General features: G+C 36.7%; 1 protein-coding gene across 11 annotated transcripts in view; it reads right to left on the bottom strand.

Annotated features, from left to right (window-relative positions):
• The window catches only part of SNAP91 (synaptosome associated protein 91), a 165881-nt gene that overhangs the window by 84033 nt on the left and 61561 nt on the right, over positions 1 to 20287 (bottom strand). For all 11 annotated transcript variants that reach the window (XM_017863004.1, XM_017863001.1, XM_017863002.1 and 8 more), the window contains exon 8: positions 13413 to 13519. In XM_017863004.1, the coding sequence (XP_017718493.1) occupies positions 13413 to 13519 (107 nt within the window). The remainder of the gene's footprint in view (positions 1 to 13412; positions 13520 to 20287) is intronic.

Genomic DNA, 20287 nt, shown 5'->3' with positions numbered 1-20287 from the left:
AATTTAGCTGTGAATTCATTTGGTCCAAGGCTTTTATTGCTTAGTAGGTTTTCTCACTACTGAAGTCAGCTGCAGAACTTGTTATTGGTTTTTCAGACCAATAATGGAGTTTCAATTTCTTCCTGGTCCAATATTGAAAGGTTGTATGTTTCCAGAAATTTATCCATTTCCTCTAGATTTCTACTTTGCTTGCATAGAGGTGTTCATAGTAGTCCAGAGGATTTTTTCTATTTTTGTGGGATCAATTGTAATGTCACCTTTGTCTGTCTGATTGTATTTATTTGGATCTTCTCTCTTTTTTTTCATTGTTAATCTAGCTAGTGCTCGATCAATCTTGTTTATCCTTTCAAAGAACCAACTTTTATTTCATTGATTCTTCGTATGTTTTGGGGGTGTCAATTCCATTTATTTATTTATTTATTTGACTTCCATAGGTTATTGGGGAACAAGTGAGGTGGTGTTTGGTTACATGAGTGAGTTATTTAGTGGTGATCTGTGAGATTTTGGAGCACCCATCACCTGAGCAGTATACACTGCACCCTATTTGCAGTCTTTATCCCTCACCCTCTTCCCACCCATTCCCCCTGATTTCCTCAAAGCCCATTGTGTCATTCTTATGCTTTTGTATCCTCATAGCTTAGCTCCCACTTATGAGTGAGAACATATGATGTTTGGTTTTCCATTCCTGAGTTACTTCACTTAGAATAATAGTCTCCAATCTAATCCATGTCACTGCAAATGCCATTAACTCATTCCTTTTTATAGCTAAGTAATATTCCATTATATACATATTACAGTTTATTTATCCATTCATTGATAGGTAGGCAGTTCAGTTGGTTCCAAGATTTTGCAGTTATGAATTGTGCTGCTATAAACATGTGTGTGCAAGTATGACTTCTTTTCCTCTGGGTAGATACCCAGTAGAGGGATTGCTGGATCAAATGGTAGTTCTGCTTTCAGTTATTTAAGGAATCTCCACACTGTTTTCCACAGTGGCTGTACTAGTTTACATTCCCACCAGCAGTGTAGAAGTGTTCCCTGATCACCGCATCCATGCCAACGTCTACAGTTTTGTTTTGTTTTGTTTTGTTTTTTTGATGTTTTGATTATGGCCATTCTTGCAGGAGTAAGGTGGTATCACATTGCAGTTTTGATTTGCATTTCCCTGATTGTTAGTGATGTTAAGCATTTTTTCATATGTCTGTTGGCCATTTGTGTATCTTCTTTTGAGAATTGTTTACTTATGTCCTTAGCCCACTTTTTGATGGGATTTTTTTTTTCTTGCTGATTTGAATTCATTGTAGATTCTGTGAAGATTTTTTCCCACTCTGTGGGTTGTCTGTTTACTGTGCTGACTATTCCTTTTGCTTTGCAAAAGTTCTTTAGTTTAATTAAGTCCCAGAAATTTATCTTTGCTTTTATTGCATTTGCTTTTGGGTTCCTGGTCATGAAATTCTTGCCTACGCCAATGTCTAGAAGGGTTTTTCCAACGTTATCTTCTAGAATTTTTATAGTTTCAGATCTTAGATTTAAGTCTTTAATCCATCTTGAGTTTCTTTTGTATAAGGTGAGAGATGAGGATCCAATCTTATTCTCGTACATGTGGCTAGCCAATTATCCCAGCGCCATTTGTTGAAAAGGTTGTCCTTTCCCCACTTTGTTTTGTTGGCTTTGTTGAAGATTAGTAGGCTGTAAGCATTTGGATTTATTTCTGGGCTCTCTGTTCTATTCCATTGGTCTATGTGCCTATTTTTACACAAGTACCATGCTGTTTTGGTGACTATAGCCTTATAGTATAGTTTTAAATCAGGTAATGTGATGCCTCCAGATTTGTTCTCTTTGCTTAGTCTTGCTTTGGCTATGTGGACTCTTTTTTGGTTCCATATGAATTTTAGAATTGTTTTTTTCTAATTCTGTGAAGAGTAATTCATTTTGATAGCAATCGCATTTAATTTGTAGATTGCTTTTGGCAGTATGGTCATTTTCACAATATGGATTCTACACAATATGGGATGTGTTTTCATTTGTGTTATCTATGATATCTTTGAGTAGTGTTTTGTAGTTTTCCTTGTAAAGGTCTTTCATCTCCTTGGTTAGGTATATTGCTAAGTATTTTATTTTTTTGCAGTTATCATAAAAGGGGTTGAGATCTTGATTTGATTCTCTGTTTGGTAGCTGTTGGTGTATAGAAGAGCTACTGATTTGTGTACATTAATTCTGTATCTGGAAACTGTTACATTCTTTTATCAGGTCTAAGAGCTTTCTGGAGAGTCTTTAGGGTTTTTTAGGTAAACAATAATATCATCAGCAAACAGCAACAGCTTGACCTCCTCTTTACCAATTTAGATGCCATTGCTTTCTCTTGTTTGATTGCTCTCGTTAGGACTTCTGGTACTATGTTGAAGAGGAGTGGTGACAGTGGGCATCCTCGTCTTGTTCCAGTTCTCAGAGGAAATGCTATCAACTTTTCCCCATTCAGTATTATATTGGCTGTGGGTTTGTCATAGATGGCTTTTATTATATTGATGTATGTCCCTTGTATGCCAATTTTGCTGAGAGTTTTAATCATAAAGGGATGCTGGAATTTGTCAAATGCTTTTTCTGCATCTATTGAGATGATCCTGTGATTTTTGTTTTTAATTCTGATTATGTGGTGTATCACATTTATTGATTTGCATATGTTAAACCTTCCCTGCACCCCCAGTATGAAACCCTTGATCATGGTGGATCATCTTTTTGATACGCTGTTGGATTCAGTTAGCTAGTATTTTGTTAAGGATGTTAGCATCTATGTTAATCAGGAATATTGGTCTGTAGTTGTCTTTTTTGGTTATGTCCTTTTCTGGTTTGGGTATTAGGGTGATACTGGGTTAACAGAACGATTTAGGGAGGGTTCCTTCTTTCTCTGTCTTGTGGAATAGTGTCAATAGGATTGATACCAATTCTTCTTTGAATGTCTGGTAGAAATCTGCTGTGAATTGGTCTGGTCCTGGGCATTTATTTTGTTGGTAATTTTAAAATTACCATTTCAATCTCACTGCTTGTCTGTTCAGGATATCTAATTCTTCCTTATTTAAGCTAGGAGGGTTGTATCTTTTCGGAAATTAATCCATCTCTTCTAGGTTTTCTAATTTTTGTGCGTAAAGGTGTTCATAGTACCTTGAATGATCATTTGTATTTCTGTGGTGTCAGTTGTAATATTTCCCATTTCATTTCTTATTGAGCTTATTTGGATTTTCTCTCTTCCTTTCTTGGTTAATCTTGCTAATGGTCTATCAATTTTATTTATCTTTTCCAAAAAAACAGCTTTTTGTTTCATTTATCTTCTGTATTGCTTTTTATTTCAATTTCATTTAGTTTTGCTCTGGATCTTGGTTATTTCCTTTCTTCTGCTGGGTTTGGGTTTGGTTCATTCTTGTTTCTCTTGTTCCTTGAGGTGTGACCTTAGATTGTCTGTTTCTATTCTTTCAAATTTTTTGATGTAGGCATTTAGGGCTATGACCTTTCCTCTTAGCACCGCCTTTGCTGTGTCCCAGAGGTTTTGATAGATTGTGTCACTACTGTCATTCAGTTTGAAGAATTTTTTTATTTTCACTTTGATTTCATGTTTGACCCAATGCTCATTCAGGAGCAGGTTATTAAATTTCCATATATTTGCATGGTTTTGGAGGTTCCTTTTGGAGTTGATTTCCAGTTTTATTCCACTGTGGTCTGAGAGAGTGCCTGATATAATTTAAATTTTCTTAAATGTATTAAGGCTCATTTTGTGGCCTATTATATGGTCTATCTTCAAGAAAGTTCCATGTGCTATTGAATAGAATGTATATTCTGCATTTGATGGATGGAATGTTCTATATACATCTGTTAAGAACAGACGTATATTTGTTTTGTTCCAGGGTACCATTTGTTCCAGGGTAACCATTTACTTTTATTGTTTCTTTGTTGACTTTCTGTCTTGATGACCTGTCTAGTGCTGTCAGTGAAGTACTGAAGTCCCCCAAAATTATTGTGTTGCTATCTCATTTCTTAGGTCTATTAGTCATCATTTTTATAAATTTGGGAGCTCCAGTGTTAGGTACATATAGGTTTAGGATTGTAATATTTTCCTGTTGGATGAGGCCTTTTATCATTATATAATGTCCTTTTTTGTCTTTTTTAACTGCTGTTGCTTTAAAGTTTGTACTGCCTGATATAAGAATAGCTCTTCCTGCTCACTTTTGGTGCCCATTTTTCTGAAATGTCTTTTTCCACCCCTTTACCTTAAGTTTGTGTGAGTCTTTATGTGTTAGGTGAGTCTCTTGAAGGCAGCAGGTAGTTGGCTGGTGAATTCTTATCCATTCTGCAATTCTGTACCTTTTAAGTGGAGCACTTAGGCCATTTACATTCAATCTTAGTATTTAGATGTGAGGTACCATTCCATTCATTGTGCTATTTGTTGTCTGTATACCTTGGTTTTTTGTTTTTGTTTTTTAAATTATATTTTTGTTTTATAGTTCCTAGGAGATTTATGCTTTACAGAGGTTGTGTTTTGATGTGTTTCCAGGATTTGTTTCAAGATTTAGAGTTCCTTTTAGCAGTTCTTATAGTGGTGGCTTGGTAGTATTGAATTCTCTTAGCATTCATTTTTCTGAAAAAGACTGTATCTTTCCTTTATATATGAAGCTTAGTTTCACTGGGTACAAAATTCTTGGCTGATAATTGCTTTATTTGAAGAGGCTGAAGATAGGGCATCAATCCCTTCTAGCTTGTAGGGTTTCTGCTGAGAAATCCGCTGTTAATCTATAATCTAAAGTTATAGTTATACCCTTAAAGGTATAACTATAAAGGTTTTCCTTTATAGGTTAACTGGTGCTTCTGTCTCACAACTCTTAATATTCTTTCCTTCATCCTAACGTTAGATAACCTGATGACAATGTGCCTAGGTAATGTTCTTTTTGTGATGAATTTCCCTGGTGTTCTTTGTGCTTCTTGTATTTGTATGTCTAGGTCTCTAGCAAGGCCATGGAAATTTTCCTCAATTATTCCCCCAAATATATTTCCCAGACTTTTAAAATTCTCTTCTTCCTTGGGAACACCAATTATTCTTAGGTTGGTTGTTTAACAAAATCCCAGACTTCTTGGAGGCTTTGTTTGTATTTTCTTATTCTTTTTTCTTTGCTAGATTGCGTTAATTTGAAGACCTTGTCTTTGAGCTCTGGGTTTCTTTCTTCTACCTGTTCAATTCTATTGCTGAGACTTTCCAGAGCATTTTGCATTTCTATAAGTGTGTCCGTTGTTTCCTGAAGTTTTGATTGTTTTTATTTATGCTATCTAATTCCTTGAATATTTCTCCCTTCACTTCTTGTATCATTTTTTGGATTTCCTTACACTGGGCTTTGCCTTTCTCTGGTGCCTCCCTGATTCACTTAATAACTAACCTCCTGAATTCTTTATCAGGTAAGTCAGGGATTTGATGGTTTGGGTCCATTTCTGGTGAGCTAGTGTGATTTTTTTGGAGGATTTAAAGAACCTTGTTTTGTTTATTATCAGAGTTGGTTTTCTGGTTCCTTCTCATTTGGGTAGGCTCTGTCAGAGGAAATGTCTAGGGCTGAAGGCTGTTGTTCAGATTCTTTTGTCCCATGCGGTCTTCCCTTGCCGTAGTACTCTCTCCCTTTTCCTATGGATGTGGTTTCCTGTGAACCAAGCTGTAGTGATTGTTTTCTCTCTTCTGGATCTAGCCACCCAGCAAGTCTATCAGGCACCAGGCTGGTACTGAGGGTTGTCTTACAGAGTCCTGTGATATGAACTGTCTGTGGGTCTCTCAGCCATGGATACCAGCACCTGTTCTGGTGGAGGTGGCAGAAATGAACTCTGTGAGGGTTTTTAGCTTTGGTGGTTTAATACACTATTTTTGTGCTGGTTGGCCTCCTGCCAGGACATGGCACTTTCTAGAAAGCATCAGCTGTGGTAGTATGAGGAGGAACAGGTGGGAGGCAGGGCCCTAGAACTCCCAAGAGTATATGCCCTTGTCTTCAGTTACCAAGTAGGTAGGGAAGGACCACTGGGCAAGGGCGGGGCTAGGCATGTTTGAGTTCAGACTCTCCTTGGGTGGGTCTTGCTGCGGCTGCTGTGGGGGTTAGGAGTGAGGTTCCCAGGTCAATGGAGTTATGTTCCTAAGAGGATTATGACTGTCTCTACTGTGTCATGCAGGTTGTCAGGGAAGTGGGAGAAAGGCGGCAGTCACAGGCCTCACCCAGCTCCCATGCAATCCAAAAGACCAGTCTCAGTCCCACTGTCCCCCCCAGCAATAGCACTGAATGTGTTTCCAGGCAGTGGGCAAGCAGGGCTGAGAACTAGCCCCAGGCTACCTACCTCCCAGCTGCGAAGGCAAATAAGGCTTTTCTTCTTCCCTTGCCTGTGGTGTCTGCACACCAGATTCATACACTCCTCCGAGTTCTGGCCAAGAGGTCTCTCAATCAGTTCAAATTGTTACAAAGCCCAGCTGGAGATTTCTTTCTCCCTGTGGCCTTTTCCTAGTGCCTCTGGCCACCATCCTGAAGGACCCCTGTGAGGTCAGGCAAAAACGGCTTGCTAGGGGACCCAGTAAACTCACAGGGATTTTTTCACTACTTCTTCTATCCCTGTATTTCGCTTGGCTCTCTAAATTGACTCAGTTCCAGGTAAGATCAAAATCTTCTCCTGTTATCTAGGCCTACAGTTTCCCCAGTGGGGTGTGTGTGTTCAGGGGCAGATGATCTCCCTTTCCCAGTTCCACGGTTTGGGCACTCACAGTATTTGAGGTGTCTCCTGGGCCTTGTAGGAGCAATCTGCTTTCTTCAGGGGGTCTGTGGGTCCTCTCAGGTTTCCTAATTTATTCCTGCAGTCGTTCTGGAGCAAAAATTCACAGTGCAAGCCTCCATATGCTGCTCTGTCCATCCAAGTTGGAGCGGCAATCTGGTCCTGCCTCCCATCCGCCATGATCCCCTCTTCTTGTCAATTACATTTAGTTCTGCTCTGATTTGGGCTACTTGTTTTCTTCTGCTAGCTTTGGAATTAGTTTGTTCTTGTTTTTCTAGTTCCTTTATGTGTGAGATATTTCTAGCTTCTTGATGTAGGCATTTATTGCTATAAACTTTCCTCTTAAAACCACCTTTGCTGCCTCCCAGATATTTTGGCATGTTGTGTCTCTGTTTTCATTTGTTTCAAAGAATGTTTTTATTTCTGCCTTAATTTTGTTGTTTACCCAGTAGTCATTCAAGAACAAGTTGTTCAGTTTCCATGTAATCGTGTGGTTTTGAGAGTTCCTCTTGGTATTGATTTCTATTTTCATTCTACTGTGGTCTAAGAATATGCTTGTTATGATTTGATGTTTTTAATTTATTGAGCTTTGCTTTATGGCTGAGCATGCGGTGGATCTGTACAGGTGACAAGAACATATATTCTGTGGTTGTTGGGTGGAGTATTCTGCAGATGTCTATTAGGTCCAGTTGGTCTAGTGTCAAATTTAAGTTCATAATTTCTTTGTTAGTTTTCTGCCTCAATGATCTGTCTAATGCTTTCAGTGGGGTGATGAAGTCCCTCATTATTATTGTGTGGCTGTCTGTCTTTTATTAGGTCCAGAAGTACTTATTTTATAAATCTAGGTGCTCCAATGTTGGGTGTGTATATATTGAGGATAGTTAAGTCTTTTTTCCCCCAATCTCTCACTTTCGGCTAAAAATTAAGTCTTCTTGTTGAATTGAACTCTTTATCATTATGTGATGCCTTTCTTTGTCCTTTTTCTTTCTTTCTTTCTTTTTTATTCTTTACTGTTGGTTTTAAGTCTATTTTATTGGATACAAGAGCAACAACCTCTGTCCTTTTTTGTTTTCTGTTGGTATGATGGATCTTTTTTCATCCCTTTACTTTGAGGCTACGGGTGTCACTACATGAGATGGATGTACTGAAGACAGCAGAAGGTTGGGTCTTTTTTTTTAATCCAACTTGCCACTCTGTGTCTTTTCAGGTGGGTATTTGTACCATTTACATTCAAGGTTAGTATTCACATGTGAGGTTTCATTCCTGTCATGGTATTGTCAGTTGGTTGCTTTATAGTCTCAATTGTGAAGCTGCTTTGTAGGAACTATGGACTACGTATTTATATGTGTTTCTGTGGTAGCAGGTTTCTTTGGTTTCCAAGTTTAGAACTCCCTTAAGCACGTCTTGTAAGGCCGGTTGATTGGTAACACATTCCCTTAGCAAATGCTTGTCTGGGAAAGATTTTATTTCACTTTCACTTATGAAGCTTAGTTTGATGGGGTATGAAATTCTTAGTTGGAATTTCTTTTCTTTAAGAATGCTAAGAATAGGCTACCAATCTCCGGCTTCTAAGTTTCTTTTAAGAAGTCTGCCATTAGCCTGATGAGGTTCATTTTATACGTGATTTGATCCTTTTCTCTAGCTGCCATTAGGATTTTTTCTTGTGTTGATCTTAGAGAGTCTGATGACTATGTGCGTTGGGATGGTCATCTTGTATAGTATCTTATAGGGGTTCTCTGAATTTCTTGTATTCACGTGTCAATCTCTTCAGCAAGACTGGGGAAATTTTTGTGGATTATATCCTCAAATATGTTTTCCAAGTTGCTCATTCTCTCTTCTTTTCTCTCAGGAATGCCAATGAATTGTAGGTTTGGTTGCTTTACTTAATACCATATTTCTTGGAAGTTTTGTTAATTTTTTAAAATTCTTTGCTTTGTGTCTGACTGGGTTAATTCAAAGGACTGGTCTTCAAGCTCTGAAATTCTCTCCTCTGTGTGATCTAGTCTGTCATTAAGGCTTCCAACTACATTTTGAAATTCCTGTAGTGAACTTCTCAACTGTAGAAGTTCCGTTTAGTTCTTTTTAAATATAGCTACATCATCTTTCATATCTTGGATCATTTTTCTGGCCTCCTTGGATTGGATTTCAACTTTCCCTTAGATCTTATTGAGCTTCCTTGCCATCCAGATTCTGAATTCAGTGTCCATAATTTCAGACATTTCATTGTGGTTAGGACCCACTGCTAGGGAGCTAATGCCATCCTTTAGAGAAAACAAAACACTCTGATTTTTTGCATTGCCTAAGTTCTTGAGCTGATTCCTTCTCACCTGAGGGAGCTGGCTTTTCTTTTTCTTTGTCAATTTGCTTTCGTTTGGATAGGGCTTTTTGTTTTTACATTCTTTTTTCCCTTAAGGGTTGACTGGTGAATGTTGTATATAGTTGATTGGTTTTGTTTCTGAGTGCTTTCAGAGGGTCAAGGCTCTGTTCTAGGTTCTGAGGTTATGGATGGGTTCCTGTGGTGCGTTTCAGAGGTATTGCATGGTGAAACAATGTATTTTTGTTTGGTGGTGCAATTTAGGTTGCAGTCTTGTAGATGGCGCTTCATAGTGACATCAGGGTCAGCAGATATACTCTTACTCAGCCAGACACCTCTTATTTTTCAGTGTGTATGTGGCAGTGCTCTGGGGAGGGGAGGCAGAGGCCAAGAGATAACTCCCTGTCCAAGTTTGTTTCCAGGCCTTGGGCCTTGGTGCTGTCCCCTTCAACTACTGGTGCTGTACCCATGTTTTCTTTGCCCAAAAGGGGGCTTTAGCGGGCTGTGCAACCCTCTCCCTTTATGGGTGGTCCCAGCTGAGAGGTCACCAAGAGATCTCTAACTCTTGGGGGGGCTCACTGCGCTTGTTAGAGTCAGAGCAGGTTGTGGGATATGACTACTAGTGGTCTGGTGTTGCAGTGGGTTGGGGTGAAGGACCCCTGGGCAGGGCAATGATATCATGCATATGCAAGTGGAAAAGTGCCTGTGGCCCAGGGTTTCCAGCCTGGCAGACAGCTGTGGGACCCACTCAGCTTGTGTTCCTCTGACCCAACAGGTCTTCCTCCAGTGTCTGCCCCAGGAGCATCTTGACTGACTAGACTTGTCCCAAGTCTTCTGCTCCCAGATCACCGAGCTGTTCAGATGATGTGGGCTGCAGGGCTCCCTGGGAAAGAAGCTGTGGCTATCAGGCCACACCCTTCCCAGATGGGTCTTGTGAAGGGAGGGACACCCAGCTCCTACATTTGCACAAGAACCTGCACCAGCATAAGAATCTAAGTCACAATCTTCTTTTTGTTCTGATGCTGGGGGCTCTTCCTCCACTTGAGCTCAGGCCATAGATCTCAGCAAGATACTCGTGGGCCATGTGCTTGAGTCCCAGGGAGTTGAAACCAGGCCTGCAGATTTGTCTTCTGGCCCCTCGGGGTCAAGCCGTGGCTGCGCGGGGGGGTGCCAGACTGCTTCCAGGCCACCGTGAAACACTCAGATAGGGAAGCAGGGGCTGCACTGTGGATATCCTCCTCTGGGGGTGGCCAGGGAGGCAATCTTGGGAGGGGCCAGTAGGTGAGGGGGCAGTCATCCTGGTCCTGCAGCAATGGCAGCTCCTGGCCAGTAGAGAGCAGGAACTGCAGAGCAAGATGGAGAGCCTTGGGGGATGGGGCACCTATGGATGTGTTTTACTGCAGCTGGCATGTGGTGGCTCCCAGCAGGCTTCCCAGTTTCCTCCCTCTTCAACTATGGTATCTGTGTTGCCCCTCTATTGATTTTCAGTATTTTCTCTCAAAAGATCTGTTGATCATCAGTGTGATGACTCACTCAATATTTTGGTTCCTACTGGTGGGAGAGGCATTTGCCAGCTTTGTCTAGTTGGCTGTCTTCCTTCCCTCTCTGGAATTCACCTTCTAATGACTGAACTCTGACTTTAGGAACAGTTTAGCCACTGATACCTCCCTAAACTCACTTATATTATTACAAATTAGGGAAATTGTAAATTAAAGCAACTGCATTGTTTATCTGTACATTTTAACACCACTTTAGATGATCCATTTAAAATATTAATATGAACAAAAGAGGCATTTTATGACACTGACTTGCTGCCTATTGTGCTAAGAAGGCACCGAAAGAGGCATTTTTTAAAATGAAACATTATCGATCCCTAATACTGAAATCACTTCAGGAAAAGGTGACGTATTTCCATTAAATGGATAATTGTGTTCAAAGAGATAATTTAAGAATTCTTCCTCAACACTGCTATTTTTATTGCTCTGAACTTCTGAACCACATTATCATTAGAGGATTAAAGTGTTACAGAAATCTCATCACTTTCTGTCTGCAAATATTCTGGGAGATGTAACTCCTACGATTCTTATATCTACCTTAGAATAGAAAACTAAGAATAACTTGGTTCTATAAAAGAGAAGAGTATTTAGCAGAAATATGTCTTACCTGTAAAAATTATTTTACAAAGTTTTACTTGTCTGCCATAGGAGACTTCAGAATAAGAATATAAGACATAGTAAGTTTTCTGTAGTTCAAGCAATTTAAAAAATTTGAATATTTCCATAGAACTTGTTCAACTACTTTACCTTTTCTTCCATACAATGAAGAACCTACTGTTACTATTTCCCAAATAACCAATATATAAAGTTGTATTTTGAAAATCATATTCTAGAAATTTTCTTGAGACTCTTCAGGTAAGTGTTACTAACTATGGGATAGTTATTGAGTATGAATCCATACATAGACCACATGAGTACTATACAGTAAAGAGAGATTTGTACATTTGTTGAAAAATTTCTATATTAAGCAATCATAACCAAACCACTCAACATTGGTATTCAAACATTGTGTGTTCAAATTATGAACAACGTGATTTAAATGTGAAAGAAAACACAAATGGTTATGGTTGTCCCATTGTGATTTAATGTTTACTCTATTAAAAATAATTTTGTAAATTAGTATTCATTCTATGAAAAAGTCTTAATCATAATGTCCAAATAAAAATAATTTTTAAATTTATTATCCAGTTATTTAAAGACAGGCTCTTAAAATTACATCTGATCTCTGTATATCTCTCAATGGCCTCAGTTGGGCTTGTGCTAACATGAGGTATCAACAGACAAAAAGTAAAATTTTACGTGTTAAGACAGAAGGAATTGACAAGTAAGAAGAACTTTTCTCACGGGAATCTTGAGCCCAGCCTTGTAATACTGATTAGAGAAATGCATACCCCAGACTGCCACATGCCAGCTCCTTACTTATACACAATAACAAATGGGAAACTGGGAAGAATGTACACCAAGATTTAATGAAACAATAAAATAATCTGTTCTTGGTACTTAGGCATAATTTATCTTTTCACAGAAAGAAATTAGGCAAATTTTACTAGATTAAGCTGATAATTACAGTTAAACCATGGCAAAATCATACCAAATACAAAAAATAAAACCTGTATAGCAGCAAAAGAAAAAAATTTCAAGCAATTCTATCATTTCTTAAAGACTACCAATGTTGATAAACCCATGAGGAAAGAAACATGCATGTGCTTTAATGCATATACAATTTACATAAGCTAATCTTTACCTTTTGTTTCCCTTATATTTAAAAAAGATTTTTATTCTAATTACCTGTTGTATGGGTGAAAGTTCAAGAATCAGCATTTTGTGATATTATTTTGGTTCCAGAATTTGCATGTGATAATTATTACTTCTATGAATAAAAGATTTTAAACACAATGCATGGACTAGAGTACTTCTTAAATTGTGTGTATAAAATGCTTGTTCTTGCAGTATATTCTTAAAATGACAAAAACAGCAAAAACATGGCATGAATGTCCCACATCCACAGCATTGTATGGTTTGCTGCTGAGCTGTAGAACCTCTTTCATACAACATTCCAATCAGTTCAGTAATCAGTTAATTGACATGTAAGATAAAAATACACTTGTCATTCTTCCAAAGGACTATAATAACAATGTTATAATTTCCAATATCAGCATGAATCATTAATTGAATTTTATAAGAGAAAATACCAATTCACAGATAATTTCAGGAACAGCAACTGTATAGTCACACAGGTATTCTAATCAAGTATAAAGATACATCCTTAAGAAACAATTTATACATTTTATAAAACAAATTATACTTTCTGTTTTATTTTTCATTGTGTATAAATCACTGCCAAAGTAAGGAAGGTCAGAATTCACGATTTATCATTTACATGCTAAGAATAATAAACAGGCTTTTCTAAAGGCAAACCTAAGGTTCAATGAAAATAAAGGCTTTTCTAACAATTAAAGATAGCTATTAGGTAGAATGAAGGAATGGACCACCTTGCAAAGCAGCAAATGAGCTTATTATCCATGAAACTTTTATTTGAATGCAGAATGATCGTCTGATTAGGATGCAGGAGTACAGAGTACAGCTCTGAGTGAGAAATTGGATGAGATGACTTCCAAAGTCACTTCCAACCTTAATATACTGTGACTCCGAGGCACTTCCAACCCTAACATACTGTGACTCTCTTACACCTTCTACTATATACTCCAGATATATGAGCAAATATTTAAAAAATTATATTCTCAACAAAACTTAATATTACTTACCTCTGCAACCTTGAGAAATTCAGACACTCGTGTCATTCTAGTTAGAAATCGTTTGTAAATTTCTAGAGCGTCTTTACATTGTCCTTTCTTCATTTCAAAAAACTTTTCTAGAAAAGATAAAGAGATAAGCAATTTGAAAAGAGTATTCTATTTTTTTCTAAGCTTATGTTAAGATTACTACTTAAAACTTAATGTTTGAATCAAAACACTTGGTAGTAAAACTTATATGAGGTATTAAGGCACCTAAACAAAGGGAACCTGAATAGATTAAGAAAAGTGTTATGTTCCAAGATAATCATCTGTCTCAAATAAAACAATTTAAATAATGAAAACAGAACTGAAGTAGAAGAATATATAAATTGCCACGACTGGCTAAATTCACGTTCCATATATCCCAATATCCTGTCTTGGAAAATAGCAGCAAATTCTTACAATGATAATCTCAAAATTTATGACTGCATTCTACAGAATCCTTATTTTCTTATTAGCTCACTATAAACTAATAATCTATAAATTATAAGGCAATAATCAATAAACCTTCCTGAATTAAATAATTCTTTATGTTTTTTACACTAAGTTGATACTTGCTTTTATTGGTCATAAATTATTTCTTTCAAACATTATGATGTGGCTCTTTTAGACGGTAGAGTTTTGTGAAAAAATTTGTTTTACCATATCCTTAATGACTTTCTAGTCTATTTATGTTCTCTTTCTCAACTTTTAGCTTTCTAAACAGAAAAACGGAAGCTTATTTTGCTGTTCTCTTTCACACATTCAAGACTAGAATTCAGTCATTAGGGAACTACAGCTCCATTACACTTGCAATATGAGAGTATAATTTTTCCATACATGCTTTGAAGAAAACCAGTACTTCATCAGTGTTTAAATCAGTTATTCATTGATCATTCAGTCAATAATTATTGACACTGCAGATGGAGATACAGCAGGCCATGTCTGTCTACAGTAGTTCCCAGGCAACTCTGGATTATACCTGATGGCCTAGCATCTTCTTTATAAGTTCATTATTTTATATTTACACATGGTTTAACATACGCTATTTTAATATTCTCTCATACTTGACAGTTATTTCATTCAGCATGTAATTTTACTTTCTTAAGGAAAGTGTAATAATATATAATTACACAAAGATTGGCTTCTTTCACTTAGTAATATGCATTTAAGATTCCTTCATGCCTTTTCATGGATTGATAGCGCATTTTCTTTCAGCACTGAATAATATCTGCATATCTTTGTTGGTGAGGTACCAACAATACTCAGAAGTATTTTTAATTTTCTTAAGGAAAGTTTAATAATATATAATTACACAAAGAACTAATTATCAAGAGCAGTTACTCATTACCTTCTGTTGACAGTCTTTGGGTAATTTTGCTTTTTACATGGACCTCCCCTGTAGGGTATTTAAGGGAAGCAAAAAGATCAAGAAAACAAACACATACTGTTTTCTACTTGCTAGGAGTTTAGAGAAAAGAGAGTCTTTTAAAAAATGACCAAATCTAAGGATACTTTCTTTATCCACTCTGTCCCATTTTCTAGTGCAATGGATAAACTCATGGTGCTATAAGAGGAAAGTCTTTTCTTGTTAAGAAATTTGAAAATAAGGATTTACTCAGGCAAAACATACTTTTGTTCTCTCTTTTACAACAATCTTCATATAAATAATTTCTTTCAAATATCCAAATTACTTCTCTTTAGTATAACCTGAGTTTATATCTTTGCATCTGATCTTCAGCAATAATACAAAAGAAAATCAAGTGGAATATCTCAATTTCCTTTTAGAACCAGTGACAAAATTTTAACCAATTTTTTTTCTGTCTCCTCTGGATACTTTTAAAATTGTGTATATCCTTCATGATAATTTAGGACTCAGCAATAAAAAGCACTCGATCATTGTGGATTTAGGTTATAATCTCATAATTGTTTCTATAATAGTAGCATTGACACAGAAAGGCAACATGTTCTATTTCACTGACACAGGCACAGCTATGAGGCTTCCCTGTCCGGACCAATGCAGGGCCTAGGGAAACCAACACTTTTACAGAGGGGATTGGTCATCCAAAAATGAGCCTCTACCTTTCCTTCGCAGTAAAGATAACATTGTTAATTTTCAATATTTGAAATGATCAAATTTCATGTTTGTAACATGAACCTTTGTAAAGCTGTGATAAATTACCCTTGTCATACTGTATTAACTTTTGAAGGATAATTGTGCTAGGAAAGAAACTAAATGAAAAAAATTACCATCTCTGAGAGACAAACTGAGAGTTTCTACATAAGCTATTACTGATGACCATTAGTCAGGGAGACAGCTTAGTTACAAGTCAGAGTTTCATTATAGCAATAAAGCATTTGTGAAGATTTATAGCACGAATATTGATTCCAACATTAGGTGTAAAGTATTGGTCATGAAGTCCTTGATTAAAATTCACCCACAACATATTCATAAGGTTAACTCCTAGCACTATCAGGTAAACAAGTGAAAAACACACCTGCCTCAAAATTTATCAAATTGGGTGAATATGCCAAAATGTGTGAATTCAAAATGCTAGTCTGAGCATCTGGGAGTGGTTCTAATACAATGATTCCCATACTAAAGTCCCCAAACCACCAGGAACAGCATGTCTTTGGCCCTTATTAGGAATGCAAATTCTCAGGCCCCACCTCAGACCTACTGAATTAGAAACTCTGGGTTACAGGGTCAGCAACCTGAGCTTTAACAAGTTCTCCAGATATTCTTGAGGAAAGTCCTTGAACACTGCTTAAAGTACTTTTTCCTTGTCTTTTGCATAATGGACCTTTACCATTGTGACTATGTATAGGGGAAAGGGATATATCCTGACTTTTTTTTTTTTTTTAGAAAAATACTTTTTTAAAGAGTAGTTTTAGGTTCACAACAAAATTAAACGAAAGTTACAGAGATTTCCCATATTCTAAACATGCATAGCCTCCCCCATTATCAACACCTCCGAAAAGAGTGCCATATTAGTTACAACTGATGAACCTACATTGAATGTCATTATCACCCCAAGTCCATAGCATTCCTTACTGTTCACTCTTGGTGTTGTACATTGTATGGGTTTGGACAAATGTATAATGACATGAATCTGCCATTTTAGTATCATACAGCGTATTTTCACTGTCCTAAAAATCTGGCCAGGCATGGTGGCTCATGCCTATAATCTCAGTACTGTGGGAGGCTGAGGCAGGAAGATTACTTGAACCCAGGAGTTTGAGACCAGCCTGGGCAACAAGGCGAGACCCTATGTCTACAAAAAAAAAAAAAAATTCAAAAATTAGCCAGGAGAGTTGGTACGTGCCTGTAATCCCAGCTACTCGGGGGGCTGAGGCAGGAGGATCACTTGAGCCCAGGCAGTCAAGGCTGCAGTGAGCTGTGTTCACGCCACTGCACTCCAGTCTGGGAGACAAAATGAGACCTCCACTAAACACAATGATCTTTTTTATTGACTTCATAGCTTTGCCTTTTGTAGAATGACAGAGAGCTGAAAACATGCCTTTTCAGACTGGCTTCTTTCACTTAGTAATACGCATTTAAGGCTCCTTCACGCCTTTTCAAGGATTGATAGCACATTTCCTTTTAGCACTGAATAATATCTGCATATCTTTGTTGGTGAGGTATCAGAGTTTTCAGTCCATTTTTAATTGGGTTGTTTGCTTTATTATTTTTTAATTCTAACAGTTCTTTGTATATTTTGGACAACAGTCCTTTATTAGATGTGGTTTTCACAAATATTGTCTTCCAGTGTGTGGCACATCTTACCCTTTTCTTGACACTGTCTTTCATGGAGCAGAAATTTTTAATTTTAATAAAATCCAGCTTATCAATTATTTCTTTCATGGATCATGCCTCTGGTGTTGTATCTAAAATGTCACCACCATATCCAAGGTCATTTAGGTTTTTTCCTATGTTACCTTCTAGGATGTTTATAGGTTTGCATTTTACATTGAGGTCTATGATCCATTTTGAATTAATATTTGTAAAGGGTATAAGGTCTGTGTCCAGATTAATTTTTTTGGTGTATGAATGTCCAGTTGTTCCAGCACCATTTGTTCAAAAGATTGTTTTTGCTTCTTTATTATAGATCAGGTTATATTAATGTGGGTTCATTTCTGGGCTCTCTATTCTGTTCCACTGATCTATTTGTCTATTCTTTTGCCAATACCACAATATCTTGATTACTGTAGCATTATAGTAGGTTTTAAAGTGGAATAGGTCAGTCATTCAACTTTGTTCTTCTTCAACATTCTGCTTAGTTCAAATTCTGCTTTTACTTTCAAATTCTGCTTGTTCATTGCTAGTATATCAGAAAGTAACTGACTTTTGTACATTAACCATTTTTCTAGCAACCTTGCTATAATTGCTTATTAGTTCCAGGAGTTTTTTTGTTGATTCTTTCAGATTTTCTACAATACATGGTCATATAATCTGGGAACAAAGAAGTCTTATTGCTCCATCCCAAATCTCTATACCTCTCATCTCCGTTTCTTGTCTTACTGCATTAGCTAGAACTTCCAGCATGATGGTGAAAAGCAGTGGTGAGAGGAGACACTTTGCCTTCCTCCTAATCTTACTGGGAAAGCTTCTAGCTTTTTCACCATTAAACATGATGTTAGCTATTAAGTTTTTGTACCTATTCTTTATCAAGTTGATGAAGTTCACCCTCCATTCCTAGTTTACTGATAATTTTTATCACGAATGGGTGTTGGATTTCATCAAATTCTTTTCTTGTATCTACTGACATGATCATATGATTTTTCTCTTTTAGCTTTTGATGTGGCAGATTACATTAATTGATTTTCAAATGTTGAACCAGCTTTGCATACCTCGGTAAATCCCCTTGGTCCTGGTTTATAATTCTTTTTATACATTGTTGGATTTAATTTGCTAATATTTTGTTGAGGATTTTTCAACTATATTCATGAGAGATACTGGTCTGTAATTTCCTTTTCTTTTTTAATTTTAAATAAAATTTACTGAGCTATTATTTACATAGAATATATTACATTCATTTAAGGTGCAGATTTTATGTGTATTGGCACTTATATGCAACATCAATTACTGTCACAAGTAAGTTACATGTCAGTCCATTTTCTGCTGCTATCATGGAATACCACACACTAGATAATTTGTAAAGAAAGATTTATTTGGCTCACAGTTCTTGTGACTGGAAGTCCAAGATCAAGGGGCTGTATCTGATAAGGGCCTTCTTGCTGCATCATAACATGACAGAAGGTATCACATGGTGAGAGAGTGCATGCCTGAGAAAAGTCACCTCTTAAAAGTTTCACCTCTTAATATCACCACAATGCCAATTAAATTCCAATATGAGTTTTGGAGGGGGCATTCAAACCACAGCGGTACAGAACATTTTTATTACTCCCAAAAGATTTCTCGTGTCTCTTTGTAATTCATTCTTTCCTCCACTCTGAACCATGGGTAACCACTGGTCTACTTTCTGTCACTGTAAGTTAGTTTGCATTTTCTAAAATTTTATGTAAATAGCCATACAGCATGCACTCTCTTTTCTTTGGTTTCTTTCAACCTAATGATTTTGAAATTCATTTATGTTATTACAAAAATGTAACAGTTCATTCCTTTTTATTGTTGAGTAGCACTGTATAATATATATACATCTTATTTTGTTTATGTACCTATTAATGAATATTTAGTTTATGTTTTTTTCTATTATGAACATTTTTGAACATTCATTTGCTAGTCTTTGTATGGACACTGGTTTTTATTTCTCTTGAGTAAGTATCTAGGATATGATCCTAGTGGGTTGTAAGTTAGGTGTATGTTCAACTTTTTAAGTAAAACAGTAAATGTAAAATGGTAAAATCATTTGACGTTTTACCATTTTACATTCCTATCAGATGTGTATAGGAGTTCCAGTTACTGTACATCCTCACTAATACTTGATACCATCAGTAGTTTTAATTTTAGTGAGTCTAGTAGGTCCAAGAGGTATCTTACTGTGATTTAGTTCCTCAGTAACCAATGACATTGACAATTTTTTAATATCTTTATTAGCCATTTAATATCTTCTTTCATAAAGTGTCTGTTCAAATCTTTTGTACATTATAAAAATTGAGTTGTCTTCATTACTGAATTCTTTATATGTTCTTGATAGGCATCCCTAAAACATAAATACATGTACTTTCTTCTCCTCTGTGACTTGTATTTTCATTCTTAATGATGTCTTTTGAATAGCATGAGTAATTTTGATGAAGTCCAACTTGTTAACTTTCTCTTTTAAAGTTCACGTTTTCTGTATTTTAATTTTTTTTGCAGTTTTATGTACTTTTAATGAGCTAAAAAATGCATACTATAAATAGAATATAAAATGATTTTATACAGATAAAGCATTAAAAATCACAAATTCTATATTTGGTTATCCACAGTCTATAAAATAATACTCCCAAATTACATAGTTTATTATTATTATTATTATTATACTTTAAGTTCTAGGGTACATGTGCACAACGTGCAGGTTTGCTACATATGTATACATGTGCCATGTTGGTGTGCTGCACCCATTAACTCGTCATTTACGTTAGGTATATCTCCTAATGCTGTCCTTCCCCCCTCCCCCGCCTCCCCATAATAGGCCCTGGTGTGTGATGTTCCTCTTCCTGTGTCCAAGGGATCTCATTTTTCAATTCCCACCTATGAGTGAGAACATGCAGTGTTTGGTTTTCTGTTCTTGCGACAGTTTGCTGAGAATGATGGTTTCCAGTTGCATCCATGTCCCTAAAAAGGACACAAACTCATCCTTTTTTATGGCTGCATAGTATTCCATGGTGTATATGTGCCACATTTTCTTAATCCAGTCTGTCAC

This window comes from Rhinopithecus bieti, unplaced genomic scaffold, assembly GCF_001698545.2.
Source record: "Rhinopithecus bieti isolate Rb0 unplaced genomic scaffold, ASM169854v2 scaffold_66918, whole genome shotgun sequence".
Lineage (NCBI taxonomy): Eukaryota > Metazoa > Chordata > Mammalia > Primates > Cercopithecidae > Rhinopithecus > Rhinopithecus bieti.
This window is presented reverse-complemented; position numbering and strand designations above follow the sequence as displayed.